A 16,537-nucleotide genomic window follows, 5' to 3' on the forward strand; every position below is an offset into this window, starting at 1 on the left:
GTAGTAAGAAATACCTTGGTAGGACGAGGGTTAAACAATGACATTAGAAATTTGGTTTAAAAAAATGAGTTAAAAATAGGCTTAAAAATTTGCTTGTAACATATTTAAATCTTTTTAAACAAATTTCTGAGGGAAAAATGATGACTTATTTTGATAAGTCTCATCATTATCAAGATGTTTTCTGACGTGTTTTATGATTGTCCTATAGGGGTTTGCTGGATATCTGACACTGCAACCACACCTAAAAAATAATTTATGTGGTGTTTTGTACTTTTTTAGCATGGGCTCTGTTTCCATGCCTACCCTTTTGAGAACGCCACTCCACCTCAATGAATCCGGGGATTTATTTTCAAACTTTCCCTGTTTAGTACGACGCTGGTTAAAACCTTGTTCAACTGCAGGTTCCTGAACCGCTTTTAAGAATGCTGCCGTCTCCTTTTGGGCGATTTTGGTTGCATCTTCACCCGAGTCCACAGGCAAGTCCACAGGCGAGTCCACATGCGAGTCCACATTATCAATGGAAGAGTGGCACCCGAAGAAGTGAATGTGGATGATGCTCTCGCCATTGGCCAAGGAATGGCACATAAATTCATGGGCAACTTGCCTAAGGGCTTTCATACACCAATCAAGAGAGAGGTAGTGACGATGGAGAAACTGAAGAGATTCAGAAAATAGACTCGAATCCTGACTGCAATTTTGTGCGCCCTGTGGTTGTTTTCATAACAAACCGGTCATCTGGGTTGTGTTTTCGCAAAGTAATAATACTTGCGAGCACGTTTCTTTTGGTTGACGGATCCCTAACATGATATAAAAGAGGTCGAGAGGCCATTTCATCTTTTTCACCATCTTGGGTTTCAACCTTGGAAGACGCGACAGGTTCTCGTACAACTTCATCACCCTGGGTTTCATCCTTGGAAGACGTGACAGGTTTTACAACTGCAACGTTGTTCCGGTGAGCTTCTTAGACAGAATATTTTCTAATGTGTAAAATTTTAATCTTCTGAGGTTTTAAGGCATTTTTTTGTATCACTTTCATTTTTATAATCACGTGCAGCGCAACTCGTACGGCAGGTACAGGCAATCTCTTTTGTGTTTTGAACAGAGTGCAGCAATTAAGTATGTTGAAAAGTATTTTTCACTCTGAATTATTATAAATGTTGTGCAGTTTTGTAAGATATTTGGTGTCCTGCATGCAGATAAGATTCTCTTAAGTTTCAGGGAAACTTAAGATTTTCGCTCACGTAAGATTTGCAATCAAGAATATGAGCATTAAGCTCTGCCAGAACGGTTGCCATGTCCTCATCAAGATGGTCACTACAGAAGGAGAAGCTTTTTGATCCATACATTATTTCTCCTCCATCTACCCGCGCTTTCAGGATTGTAGCCATATTTGCACAGATCAATAAGCCTACGGCTACATTCTGCTCTATCACTAATGGCAGCATCATATATTTCAACTGGGTTTCGTCAATCTCAAGAAGCACCTTCCCTGATTTAACCTCTACAGTCAATACTTCATGAATTTTCTGTCCTGTTTGACCAGTTAACATTACAAGGTCTGGCACAAAATATCTCTGAAGGTCTGTCAAACGTTCCTTTTCTGGTGAAGGAGGTGGACGAGAAGTGCGTGTTGACTTCCTTGTGGGAGAACCATCTGGCTCCCTTTTACTCACATGAAAGTGAAGAAATCTGGCAGCATCGGAGGATTTTGCAGCTCCTCCTATGTTTTCAACGATTACATTTCCAGCTTTGTTTTCAATGTCATAGAATTGTGTGAGCATAGTTTGGATGAAGTTCCTGCCCTTCGAATTCGCCATGTTGCATTTGAACGCGTCCAAATATCTGCTGTCCTTGACTGAACCTGAAAAGAAAAAAAGAAAAAGAAACAAAAACAAAACATGAAAAATCCTCATCATGGCGGTTAAAATGCGTGGACACCAGCCAGCTGGCATCTTCCTAAGTTTTCTACATGCCACTGTGAGTCAAATGTTTCCATTTGTAGCAGTTTTTGGTGTTAATTTTGAATTTCAAGGGGTGGAGGGTTATTTGAGAGATATAACATTACTTTTGGTGTCAAAATGCTTGTATTGATAGTGTTAATCATTTCCCAAATGGACGTCTTCAAATTTTGACCTTGGATTTTACCACCCCCTACTATTGTGGCGTTCATCGTTAATATGGGTGTCAAAAGGACTAGAGCAAGTTGACATTTGAATGAATTAACAGCAGGCGCGCCGGAAGCAGTTTTGGATTGGGGGGGCAAAAAATCTAAGGGGGGCTCATGTCCGTCGGCACCAGGTCCGTAACCAGGATTTTTTTTCGGGAGGGTGCACCAATAACGAAAAGCTGATAATAAGCGGGGGGGGGGGGGGGGGGGGGGGGGGACTCCGACGCATATTTTTCGCGCGTGTGCCCAGAACCGGAAAGCTGATGAGTAGGGGGGGGGGGGGGGAGAGACTCCGACACATTTTCCGGGTGGTTGCCCACAACCGGAAAGCTAATGATCGGGGGGGGGGGGGGGGGGGGCATGGGCGTAGATCCCGGCCGGAATGTATTGTTCCGGGGGGGGGGGTGATCTATTGTGTCACCCCCCCCCCCCCTCTAATGAATAGACATGCGTCCGGGATTTACGCCAGTTGGGGGGGGGGGCTCCTACATATTTTGATGATTTTTGAATCAGCTGTCAAGCAAAAAACCAAACAAAAGGTTTGATAGTACATGCTATAGGAAAGGAGTTTTAAAGCTGTTAAAAGTGGGTGTATTGCAAGAAATTCCGAAAAAAAAACACCCTGTATTAAGGGGTAAATTGGGGCAATAATCCCTCTGAAATTACTGTTAAGGGTTGTATTTTGTACTGAGGCTAAAAACACGTCAAGGGGAAGATACGAGAGTGAGTCGGAGTGACCCCCACCACAAAGACACACATTTGTTGTTTTCGGCGATATGTCATTCAGACCGGGTCCACCGGGTTCTATAAACCTACCGGGAAGTAGACATTTGTTAAATTAATCAAGTGAAACCTCGTTATAACGAAGGCCCGTTTGCCTTGGAAATCCTTTTGTTATATCAGAACTTTGTTATATCAGGGTTAAAAAACAAAGGAATATAAAGAGTTTAACCCCGTCAAATTAGTTTGTTATAAGAGGAATTTTTTTATAAACGACTTTGTTATAAAGGGGTTCCACTGTAAACACAATCCAATACGCGGATGCACTCAGGCGCGTCGATCTTTCAGGAAAATACAAAGCATTGGGGTGGCAAGCATTGTTTGCAAACAATGGCTTGCCCCCAATGCTTTGTATTTCTTGATAGATCGACTCCCCTTACTCCCAATACACACTCTCGAACACAATACTGAACACGATCAAAATTCTATACAAAAAGAGAGATGAAGACTAGCTTGGGTCATCTGTTAGAGATACATGGAATCTATGATTCCTTCCAAGTTTATTAATCATTCTTGTCTCATGTTATCGCTTTACATAAAAACCAGAGCCTTAATGACTGGCCCCTTTTAGCAAGTTAACAATACCTATTGTGAATAAGTTAATGATCTTATTTAATTTAAATCAAATATGTAACCATGATTTGTATGATGTCAAATGTATATTTAATTATCCCTGTAGTTATTTTGGAACTACCGCTATTAGTAAAAAGGTTTCTGTAATACTCTGTGAGGTATTCCTGCCCAATGTAACTTTTTTGATTCAAATTCGCATAAAGCGAGAATAATTTCCGAATAAAAAATCCCGGATCTGGCTATTAAATCGAATGCTCGGTTTATCGAGCTTTGGCGTTCAATGTCACATTTTTAAATCAAATTAGTCATCTGGCTATCAAATGGCCCAGTTAACTCGAAACCGTCAAATGTGAAAATCAATATAATTATTTTGTCAAGCGATATTAATATTTTTTTGTATTAAAATTGGCTGGATAAAATTTTGAAGTTCTCATAATTATCATGACCTTTGAGCAGTGAAACTTGAAACTTATATCATAAATTAAGATCGCTTTCTAAAACATCACTTCCTGATAGAAACAAACTTGAAATTTAGTCAAGATTCGACCCACACTAGAACACTGAAGAAAATGTAAAATTTCTTCATGAGAGCAAACTTGTTTCGAGTTTTTATTGATCACCATAAAGATACGATTAAAGCTGTGTGTTCTTACCAAAGTTCACAAATCGCAATTACTGTTTTTGTGAATTGTGAATAATATTTTATTGTTATAAAATTGAATAAGTACCCATTCGAGGTGTTGGCAACAGTTTAATCTGTTATTACCCCTAACAACAATTTTGGAACTAGCAGATGGTGAATACAATTTATATGCTGTATAAATTCAGAAGGTAAAGAACTGTTGGGTATTTTCCCCTTAATCTTCCATGTTAGGTTTTTTAATGTGTTGACCTTGCTTAGATAAGATCACTTTCTAAATCATCACATCATAATTAAAACAAACCCAAGATTTCGTTAACATTTGACCCACTCTAGAACACTGAAGGAAATGTAAACTTTATTCATGAGAGCAAATGCATTCCGAGTTTTGATGAATCACCTTAATTATTTGATATGTGTGTTCTTACAAAAGTTCACGAATCACAATTACTGAAATTGTGAACAATGTATAGGTTTCCCCGCCCAATTTAGCACTTTAAAAAAATGTATCTCGCTTTACCCTAAATTGAATAAAAAGGTGATAAATTGGGCGGGAAAACCTACATTATTTGTTGTTAAATAATCAGGGCTCGATATTAGCTGTGACCCGAGGTCATCGGAAATTGGCTTTGGGTTACCAGATTTAAGCAAAATTATGAATCTGATGGCCCGATTGGGCAACTAATCCGGACCACAAACTTCTATGTTTGGGCCTCTGGAAACGAGAATGCAAAACTGCCCCCCCCCCAAAAAAAAAGCATGGACCATGATTGTTAAATTGAATGTGTGTCCATTCGATCTGTTGCCATCTATCTAATATATTTCATCCCTGACATAAAATATCCTAAAAATTATGGTTATTTTGGAATTAGCAACGGATGAATATGGTTCAAAGTTATGGAATGTTGGATGTTTCTTCCATGTTAGTTTTTTCATGTATTGATCTGAAATAAAAATGCATTTTATAACATTGCTTTCAGAAATGATTGAATAATCTTGAATCTTTGTTAAAGTTCGACCAGGGATGCCACTTGATATTCTCCAAAAAGTCTGAAAATCGTAATATTCAGGACAATGTAATACACCTTTATGTGCACCAAAAAATAATAGTGGACAAAGCATGATAGATAACAATTGCATGACAAAGTCTGAATTCAGACTCTCGTCTGGAGAGTGGTAACCCTGAATTTGATCTATATTGCGGACATTTTCAATTGTATAATATAATTTTGTATTTAATTGACGGTTTCTAATGATTTAGTAGACTCTTTTTTACGTATTGTTTTATGCATATTATCCTTTTTTAAGTTGTCAAAATTATTGGGGGGGCAAAACGATATGTTTGCCCCCCCAAGTTTTCGATTGGGGGGGCGGCCGCCCCCCCTGCCCCCCCACTTCCGGCGCCTATGATTAACAGTGTCCGCACTACAGATAGAGAGTGGAATCGGATTCCATGGGTATGGAGCGGCAACAGAGAAGGCACGATTGCCATATGAGATGGTTGAAACCAACCCTGCTAAAATGTATGCCATATTTATTAAACTGGCGCAAAATTTAACGGAATGTAGCCCACACTAGCTAGACTTGAGTTCAAGTCTTGTTTACGGACATTAGGGTTAGGGTTTTGGTTTGGGTTAGAGCAGTCTTGTAAAAAGACTAGCAGGTATGGGCTATATTCCGCAATCGCCCCATTAAATTAATTTCCACAGGATAGGTAAAAAGACTTACTTTCAGTTTCAGTTTGTGTGCACCACCTCTGGCTCGTAACATCATATTTGAGTTTGCTGAGTGGGTTCATGACAGCTTTTGCTCTCTCCGTATATGCGTCTGTCATATATCTCTTAACCGGTTGAAGATCATGGGACCACGTGTTTATCGTTAACGGCTCGGCTTCCCCATCATTGAAATTGGCACTAACAGGCAAAATGTTACCCCAGCTCTTGCTAAAGTTGTGCCATACAGAGCTATCGACAATACCATCAATCTTCACATGTGGACACCTGTAGTTTACTGAAGGCTGAAATATAAAAAAAAAATGAATATTTTATTTTTATTACAAACAAAAAGTATAATCTTGATAAAAATGACCCAAGAGATGTTTAAATAACAATGGCTAATTTTCAGTAAGCTAGGGTGTCCGTTACGTCGTAGAGCGTAAACATGAGATTTCCCAGCACCAAATATATGGCCATAACTTGTTTTTGTGAAAGATAACATCTGTGAATGGACTGGTCTAGACTTCGCAACCTCACAGAGGGCAGTGGAGAATAGATTCAGCTGGAGGAGGATGGTCAAGTTGTCATCAAAGGTGCCCCACGACCTAACAATTACGGGATCAAGTAAGCAAGTAGTAGTAGTAGTAAACCAGAGTTTTAAATCCGGTTTTGTCCCCGTAAACGGGGTTGGCCGGATTAACCTCATTCTCACAGCAATCGCCCTTACCCCGTCCCTCCACCTTACCCGATTAAACGCATCCTCCTTCTTCAGCCCAACCCTTTTACTCTCCTCCTCTACCTGCTTCTTCCACGTCTTCTTTGGCCGTCCCCTCCTTCTCAAACCATCCACCTCCAATTCTAAAGCCCTTCTCAAAACATGATTTAGTCGCCTCTTACGACACGCAGAGGGTATGGTATGCCTATTCTTGATCGCAACACCGGACATACACAGCCAGTACCTTGTTTATCAGTACTATTTAGAGTTAACATACCTGTGGAGAACATGATCTCTCCTGTGATAAGCTGGGAAAACTCAGTAAGTCATAGTCTTCGTCAGGGATTGCCTCTCTCAGCCTCTTTGCCATGTTGACTCGCTGTTAGTTAGGAAATGAAAAATGCAATCTTAAAAGTCTATCCACTTCACTTTTAAAGGTGCATGGTCTGATTTTTTCAAATAAGATTAAATACCTTACATGGAGGTATGTCATCATCAAAAACACTTAATTCCAAGATTTCATGGCTCCAATGGTTTGGATTTTAGCTAGTCCTGCTGAGCATGACTCCACTCTCTATCATGTGTAGTACTAGTCCCAACAGTGACTCTATCCAGCTAGGTTTTATATAATTTCTAATAAACAGTATATTGAATTGGAATCGAATCAAAATGAATCTTTTCTAAAAATGGTTGATTTTACAAGATTTTTCACCTTTTTCTACCATTTTTTCCGTCCGGGGGAGCAGTCTGTCCCTTCCCCCTGCTGGTTGAGCCACTGAATTAGGCTTATAATCCTTACTAATTACTGCACTTAGTGCGTAAGTTTTCAAAAATAAAAATCTGAAGCACGTTTTCGAAATTTCGAGACTGTGCATTTTCTAATAAACAGTATATTGAATTTGAATTGAATCAAAATGGGTTTTAGGGATAAAAAATGAATTGGAATCGAATCAAAATGAATCTTTTCTAAAAATGGTCGATTTTACAAGATTTTTCACCCTTTTCTACCATTTTTTTCGTCCGGGGGAGCAGTCTGTCCCTTCCCCCTGCTGGTTGAGCCACTGAATTAGGCTTATAATCCTTACTAATTACTGCACTTAGTGCGTAAGTTTTCAAAAATAAAAATCTGAAGCACGTTTTCGAAATTTCGAGACTGTGCATTTTCATTATTTTTGAAATGTCTAAAATTGATCAAGTGGAGGGAGCCAAACACCAAATGTTTTGGCATCGGCGGGGAGAGGAAAGGAGAGACTGAGTGAGAAGGGAAGAGGAAGCACTGAGAAAAGAGAGGGCAACAATAAAAGAAACAAAATAACCATAATTTCAAATTCGTTGTTCAGTACCAGGGGAGAGGAGGGGAGGGGAGAGTGGGAAAGATGAGAGGGGAGAGGAGAAAGAAAGGAGGTAAGAAAGGAGACTGAGTAAGAAGGGGAGAGGTGTGAAACCAGAAATGAGAGAACAAGCAAAATTATTAGAATTCTAAATTTGTTCAGTACCATTGAGATTTTCCATTTATATTTGCCTTTGAGCCCAACAAGCTCATATCATAGATAAGATAGATTGCCTAACCGCAAGCATGCATAGCTGTCTGGTGTTTGACGCGATCATCAACCTTATGAATACTGAATTAAGTGAACATTTAAAAGTTCATGGTGGGCTGTGATTTGCTGCTTAAAGACCCCTGTGATCATATTAAAATCTGCACTAGCTCCCATAGACTGCTTTAGTTAAGAAATTTTTAAGCAACCATTATAGTCCTCTCTTGGATTTATAAAACACTCGATCAGAGAATTTAACATCCCTATGCTTTAATAGAATGGGCACCACAGACCCCCCCCCCCATTTTCCTCCGAAGAAGCTCCTAGCATTTTGACCAAATTATGTTCCCGAAATTATGTTTCCACACGTCGTGACGAAGAATATCATCGTGATAAAAAAGAAAGAAAAGAAAGGTCTTCCATTCCCGTCCGTCGGCTGACAAGCCCTCCCCCCCCCCCAAAAAAAAAATAGAATAAAAGAGAGAGAGAAAAAAAATTGTACATAACATTCCGTCGTAGAGCTGACAAGCAAAAAAAAAATAACCAAAAGAAAATGTTTTTCACATTTTCCCGCCCCCTTTAGTTTTACTTTCATTTTATTTTCTTTTGGCGATTTTTGCGGGGGTGTGCCCCCCCCCTCCGCCCCACTCGCTACGCATCTGAGTTAATAGGGCACCGCCACCTCAAACCCCATTACCCCTTTTCCTCTGAAGAAGCACCTATGCAATTTGAACAAATTATTGTTCCAGGTACAACTAACTGTATGGTAGGGGCAGCCTTCTCTGCGCCGGGAGGCTCCTCTGCGCACCATTGACAGACGCGGTATAACTCGCGTGCTCGGTGAAATGAAGTCTTTTTCCTGAATCACACCAACTGCGTGCAAAGTGAATGGGATGCAGAGAAGGGTGCCCAATCTTTTGGAATGCAAAATTGAGAGGGGTTTATATTTCATCGAAAATTAAATTGTTCTTGGTCAGATTTTGCCGAGATTTTTCTCATACAAACTCTTTAGAATATTTGTGATAACATCAGATTAATATTGAATACCATATTCATAAAATTCATGATCTTTTCAAGCTGAAACTTTAGGTGCGCAGACCTTAGACCTCCCATCATACTTTCTGTCGTGCGCGTGTAACAGAAGTCTTGACAAAGGCTATCATCGGGATTTCAACATGTCGCCGAACTGAATCGTCTTCATTTTGACAATCAACGGAAGTTTACGACCAAGGTCACTCGTCTCCAAGAGAGGTCAGAAAGGTGAATTTTCTCTGTTTTGTTATTATAATTAAGTCTCGAGTCATATCCACATTGACATGTGCGTTTTGCCGCTCTCCATGTCAGGCTGACCCTTAAATTTCAGCTTTTATGAAAAGCTATTCCACAGAGCTATCCGTAGCTATGGTAGGGGCAGCCTTCTCTGCAACTGGACGTTCATCTGCGCGCTGCGCACTATAAAAAATACGCGTAACTCACAGAATTGTACGCGCGGGACTGACCAAATGACTGGAAATTGAAAGTTTCAACGTAGCCACCAAGATGCGAGCCAAAAATGTGAGTAATTCCTCTAAAATTATGGTAAATTTGTTTAAAAAAAAATCGATTATGGAACTTTTTTTACCTCAAGGATACCTTAGATAGATGAAATAAGCTGATTTCAATGCTAACCGGAGTACCCATGATAAACTTAGACCAATGGCTTCAGTCTGTGTCGATCCATACGGCCATGGCCACACATGCGACCATAAAGGTTTTTCGCAATGTAATAATTTCACCTTCCAGTCACAAAACTTTTAATCCTGGGTTTTAGGGGTATAAATTATTGGTGGGTTTTTTTGATCGCTAACTTCAGCGTAGACCTAATGTACAACACCGAGTATTGACTATGGCAAGCCAACAAAGTCCAGATTTGATAATTCAACCATTACTTAGAGGGGATAATTCATATTAGCCGTATAGTATGTACCTCCTGGGTTTTAGGGGAATAAATTATTTAGAGTGTTAAAGTGGCATGGCCGGTGGGATCTAGGCATTTATTGACAAGGGGGGAAGGGGCTGTGACTGCCTCGATATGATCGAGAGGGGGGGGGGGGCGGGGTAGGGGATAATTCATATTATCCCGCCTATAGTACGTACCTCCTGGGTTTTAGGGGGTTAAATTATTTAGAGCCTTAAAGTGGCATGGCCAGTGGGATCTAGGCATTTATTGACAAGGGTCCCATAAGGGGAAGGGGATGTGAGGGCCTGGACATGATCGGGGATAGGGGGAGGGGCAGGGGATAATTCATATTAGCCGTATAGTATGTACCTCCTTGGTTTTAGGGGAATAAATTATTTAGAGTGTTAAAGTGGCATGGCCGGTGGGATCTAGGCATTTATTGACAAGGGGGGGAAGGGGCTGTGACTGCCTCGATATGATCGAGAGGGGGGGGGGGGGGGCAGGGGATAATTCATATTATCCCGCCTGTAGTACGTACCTCCTGGGTTTTAGGGGGTTAAATTATTTAGAGCGTTAAAGTGGCATGGCCGGTGGGATCTAGGCATTTATTGACAAGGGTCCCATAAGGGGAAGGGGATGTGAGGGCCTGGACATGATCGGGGGTAGGGGGAGGGGCAGGGGATAATTCATATTAGCCGTATAGTATGTACCTCCTGGGTTTTAGGGGAATAAATTATTTAGAGTGTTAAAGTGGCATGGCCGGTGGGATCTAGGCATTTATTGACAAGGGTCCCATAAGGGGAAGGGGATGTGAGGGCCCGGACATGATCGGGTGGGGGGGGGGGTAGGGGAAGGGGAAGGGGATAATTCATATTAGCCGTATAGTATGTACCTCCTGGGTTTTAGGGGGTTAAATTATTTAGAGCGTTAAAGTGGCATGGCCGGTGGGATCTACTCATTTATTGACAAGGGTCCCATAAGGGGAAGCGGATATGAGGGCCACGACATGATTGGGGGGGGGGGGGGAGGGGCAGGGGATAATTCATATTAGCCGTATAGTATGTACCTCCTGGGTTTTAGGGGAATAAATTATTTAGAGTGTTAAAGTGGCATGGCCGGTGGAATCTAGACATTAATGACAAGTGGGGAAGGGGATGTGAGTGCCCCGACATGATCGAGGGGGGGGGGGGGGGAGGGGCAGGGGATAATTCATATTATCCCGCCTATAGTATGTACCTCCTGGGTTTTAGGGGGATTAATTATTTAGAGCGTTAAAGTGGCATGGCCGGTGGGATCTATATATTTATTGACAAGGGTCCCATAAGGGGAAGGGGATGTGAGGGCCCCGACATGATCGGGAGGGGGGGGGGGATAATTCATATCAACCCTATAGAATATGCCTCCTGGGTTTGAGGGGAATGAATTATTTAGAGCGTTCAAGTGGAATGGCCGGTGGGATCTAGGCATTTATTGACAAGGGTCCGTTTTTTGGTGAGTTTTGTCAGTTTGTGTGTTTTGTTTTGTTTCTTATTGTATGTTGTTGTTTTAACAGCGTTTGTGTATAAATATGTGTTCGTATTTGTGTATGTATACATATGTGTGCGTGTGTGTGTGTGTGTGTGTGTTTTCGTTTGTGTGGGAATGTGTGTTATGCGTGTTTTATGTACATGTAGCAATATTTTACTTTTCTTTTGGGGAAAAGCATTTTGCTTCTTTAGTAGGTTCCTCCACATTATCAGTATAGTGATTAAATATGAATGCATGTCATTATTTGTGCCTTCTTTAACCCTATAAACAACATCATTTGACATTATTTATTACCTATTCTTAACTATGAGCATTGTATAATTTATGTTCGTATGAAAAATAATTATGTTCTGCAAATTTCATGAATGTATTCAATATGTTTGTTTTTGTATTATTGTTTGTGGAAAATAAATGAAATGAAATGAAAATGAGGGGAAGGGGATATGAGGGCCCCGACATGATCGAGGGGGGGGGGGTGAGGGATGAATGGCAGGGGATAATTCATATCATCCCTATAGTATGTACCTCCTGGGATTTTAGGGGGATAAATTATTTAGAGCGTTAGAGTGGCATGGCCGATGGGATCTAGGGAGTTTGAGGTGGGGGGGGGGGGGGTGTCTGTTTAAATGGCTCCCACGTGACTTTGCGTTAAGTAATTGAGCTGAAATTGTCAGACCCCGTAGAGAAAGACTTGTTTTATTGAATCCAAGAGGTTTCAACAATTTAAAGGGGGCTTAGAGCCCATGGGAGATGAAATTTAAAGGAAGAATAGCTACTAAAACTATGGGGGTGGGGTGCTTTCAGAAAGTCTTTCTCACGTGACCCAGAATGACGATCAGGATCATCTTTCAATTAACAAATAATTTCGTTCAAAGTTATTTTTTTTTTTCATCGTGCGATCGCTAACTTTTTTCAAACTGAATTGAAATAACACCACTCAACTTAGAAAATCAGGTGAAGAGCATTCAATTTCGTACACAAAGGTAAACTGTAGGCGTTTAAACATTCAATTCCGTCTACAGGCGAGCATTTATGGAATGTGAGCAATCATATTCATCCAAATTATTGTCCCCACCAAACAACGTTCGAAAGGGGACTGTGAAACGGGCTCCGTTCGTGTGTCCGTCCCTCCGTCCGTGCGCCTGTGTACAAAATGTTAACCGTGGCCCTCGACTCCCTATTCTTTCATGGATTTCAATGGGACTTTCAGGCAATGGCCCTGGCGTAGTACGCCAACTTGTCGTGCACTCAGGCATGGGTTCAAAGGTCACACAGAAGTCATTGTAGGTCAAACTTCATTCATGCTCAAAATCCTTGTTTTCCTCGTCCTCACCATCTTCCGTTTCTTCTTCTTCTTCTTCTTCTTCTTCCTAATCAGTATTTTTAATATTGTCCTTTACTTTTTCAACTCCCATAGGCTCTAAACCCCCTTCAAAATTTAAAAAACTCTTGGATTAAATAAAACAACTCATTCTCTACGGGTTCTGGCAATTTCAGCTCAGTCACTTCCCGCAAAGTCATGTGAGAGCCACTTAAACAGACACCCCCCCCCAAACTCCCTATATGCGTTGTACACGTATCTCACAGCCGTGACATATTCTTTATATTCCTTTAAGTTTATGCTGTCGGGAGGGTCTATTATGATATTTTATGCTGTCAAAAGTCCTCAAAATGGATAAATCAGCTTCTTATCTACAATGTATAACTCCTGACAAGAAAACCTCCCTCAATTGTCTCTGGGTCACGTGAGAAAGACTTTTTGAAAGCACCCCATCCCCAAAATGGATAAATCAGCTTCTTATCTATATCTCCTTGCTAGGAAACCTCCCTCAATTGTCTCTGGGTCACGTGAGAAAGACTTTCTGAAAGCACCCCTCCCCCATAGTTTTAGTAGCGATTGTTCCTTTAAGTTTCATCTCTCATGGGCTCTAAACCAACTTTATATTTTTTAAACCCCTGGCCTTGGATTCAATAAAGCAACTCTAACTTTCACAAACCTATGGTTGAACCATTACTAAAATAATACAATTTCATGTCAATCCATCCCCGCCCATAGCACAGTCGGAAAATAATAAACATCATGTTTATCGAGAGTTGAACTTGAATAAAATGTGATATCTACAGTTTCATTAGATAGAATTCCGTAATTTTTCGCTGATTTCAAGTTCATGGAAAACTTGGATCGCATGTTTTGCACTGCGCGCTATAGATCTATACGCATTGCAACTGCTAAAGCCTGAACCGCCGATGAGAAAATGTGGTTAAAATAAAAATAATGGTTCTCGATATGCTACATTTTAGATGGAAATTTCCAGCAAATTTCTAATGCAATTTCAATGCGATCTCCTACAACACGCCGTCCTATGGGACTTGTTTACAATGCATTGTCAATGGAAATAGTGCCGGTCGGGAACAATGTTTAGCAATTTGAAAGGTAAGTGAATAACACGGCGCGATATGCATGGCGATATTTCCGAAAGTAGACAACAAATCGTAAACCAGTAACGCGCCCGGTATTCGGTCACTTAAGGGGAAATCGCCGGTAAAATAAATACCTACCTCATTTATTTGTAAATCCACCGACCAGGAGAAAGAAAAAATTGTCCTCTTTCAGATTATTGAACTCATTTAGAATATTGAATATTGTTGAACAAAATATTGCCGATAGACCGAGGTGGTGTTTTCCGCCCAGTATTCGGTCACGCCGCCCAGAATTCGGTCGCGCGAAAACGCGCGATTTATCTGATGTTAACTATTCGAATTTCTCTTATGCTTACTGTTTTTTATTCCTTTTATGTGATCTCCACATCTTAATTATACATTTCTAGTGTTTATTTTTTAATAATAGCAACAATAAAACCTAATTAGTCCACTAGAAATAACAGAACAGGTGGAAGAATTGAGACTGAACGGTATTGTTTGAAATTTCGCCATGTGATGGCGTAAACTGAATATATATGTTTCATTATTCATTCTATGAAAATACATGTTTAATAATTAACTTTTGTATTTTTTCTTCCCTCTTTTACAGGCAAAACTCCTTTTGTATTATTTTACTTTGTTTATGATTTATAATTTCCTACTTTCAATCACTTGTTTTGCTTTGCGACGTTACATTTCATGTTATTTTTTTCTGTTTTGTTTTGGTATTTATATAATCACAACTTGCATGGTTTCTTACCTGTTTGCCGTTTTCATATTCCTATGCATGCCTCGGATGCATGCTCGTTTGTTTGGGGGTTTTGTGTTCTTATATTTTGTTTATGAATTTCAATTTCCTACTTTCAATCACTTGTTTTGCTTTTCGATGTTATGTTTATGTTGTTTTTGTGTTTTGTTTTGGTAACATTCCAACTTGCATGGTTTCATACCCGTTTGCCGTTTTCATTTTCAGATGCATGCTCGCTTGTTTGGGGTTCTGTTTTTGTTTGAGGGAGTCTTTAATTATTTTGGTCTGTTTATTATTATTATTATTATTATTATTATTATTTTGCTTATTTGGTAGTACAGTGGGGAATCCAAGCGGGGAGCAAGGTCCGTGTACCCGTAATTCCCGTTTCTTTTTACATGATAAAAGTGTCAAATTAAGGGGGCTCATCCCTGGATCCGCTACTGAGTAGAATTTATTATTTTGGAGATTTTACTTAATGTTCATAATTTTCTAAAATCATATTTTTAATCTGCCATCCCGATAGTCCTGATAGTCATTCATGAAAATCTATCAAATAACTTGGTTTTTGTTTTTAGTCGCTCCAGTCAATCACCAAAAGATAATCAGCCACACAACCTATGTCAAATAGTAGATCAACACTAGCTCATTCAAACTATGGGCATCGGAGAAGAGGATTATCTTTTGTATTTTTTAGGGGGTGGATGCAACAATAGAGGTCCCCAATGAATATTAATCCTCTGCTCTGCTGACCATATCAATCCCCTCTCGTTAAGATTATATAAATTTTCAATCACTCAGAATTTTTAATACAACAATCCAAAACGGAATCAACCAGAAAATGGCGCAGCATCATCGTTTCAGTCAATTTCATTACAGACAAAGAGTCAAATGGGCAACATGTTATTGAAACTTCACGTCTTTGCAGTCAAGATGTTGTTTATTTTTTTCAGTCTATGAAATGAATGGCAAGGTGAATGTAGAATTAATACAAATGGCAAATAAGTTTCATACTCTTGTCTTTCATAAATGGAAAGAAATCAATAAATCAAATACTCTGTAACAAAATTTACTGTTTGGCCATCTACGTACAATACATAAAATTTATATAAAATCAAGAATGATATGAATACAAACAATAGAATGTAAAAATAATTCTTGTACTGCAAAATAATTAGTACCAGGGCGTAACAACTGCGTAGAATATATATTTTCTTTGTAATTTCTTGGATTTTATATTAGTTTATTTTTTACAATAAAATTAATGGCTCAATGATACTTATAAATCTACGTCGGCCTCCGATATAGGGAAAGCGAAGAGGAAATTTGGATTTCATATCATTCCTTTGATAACTCAAACAAAGTTTTAGGGAACATTGTGATATAAGAGGTCATTGAAGACTATCTTTAATTCACTCAATGCTAAATCTTTCTTGAATACAAGTGTGGTACGCCTTCTTGATGAAATAATTTGAATGAAGATAATGTACATAAATTAATTTCATCATAATGGCCTTAATCTATTATTCTTACACTATCCTTTTCATAATTATGCTCATTGTTTTATTGCAACTTCCTTCAATATCATAATTTACTGGTTCCATATTAAAACGCAAAACTACTGCCCTCACTATTGTCATTTCCTTTACTACATCAATGGTCCTTTAAATCCCCCAAAAATGAACGAGAAAAATTAAAAGGGAAAGAAAGACAAAATAACGACGAGACCGACAATTCATTTTGAATCATCTGCTGAAACTCTAGTCTCTTCACC

At 39.5% G+C, this 16,537-nt stretch overlaps 1 protein-coding gene across 1 annotated transcript; it reads right to left on the reverse strand.

Annotated features, from left to right (window-relative positions):
• Positions 1 to 252: 252 nt before the first annotated feature.
• LOC129276333 (uncharacterized) lies at positions 253 to 6,964 on the reverse strand. The gene is made up of 3 exons (XM_064109581.1): positions 6,868 to 6,964; positions 5,889 to 6,177; positions 253 to 1,861 (listed from the first exon to the last, which is right to left on the reverse strand). Exons 1-3 carry the CDS (start codon positions 6,958 to 6,960, stop codon positions 1,215 to 1,217), a joined length of 1,029 nt encoding a protein of 342 aa, XP_063965651.1. The 5' UTR covers positions 6,961 to 6,964; the 3' UTR covers positions 253 to 1,214.
• Positions 6,965 to 16,537: the final 9,573 nt, after the last annotated feature.

Source organism: Lytechinus pictus, chromosome 14 (genome assembly GCF_037042905.1).
Source record: "Lytechinus pictus isolate F3 Inbred chromosome 14, Lp3.0, whole genome shotgun sequence".
NCBI classification, from domain to species: Eukaryota; Metazoa; Echinodermata; class Echinoidea; order Temnopleuroida; family Toxopneustidae; genus Lytechinus; species Lytechinus pictus.

Coding starts and splice junctions, on each gene's coding strand:
- LOC129276333 (XM_064109581.1), bottom strand. CDS start 6,960: ATGGCAAAGAGGCTGAGAGAGGCAATCCCTGACGAAGACTATGACTTA. Junction 6,178..6,867: donor AGAGATCATGTTCTCCACAG/GTATGTTAACTC, acceptor TTTATATTTCAG/CCTTCAGTAAACTACAGGTG. Junction 1,862..5,888: donor CACACAAACTGAAACTGAAA/GTAAGTCTTTTT, acceptor TTTTCTTTTCAG/GTTCAGTCAAGGACAGCAGA.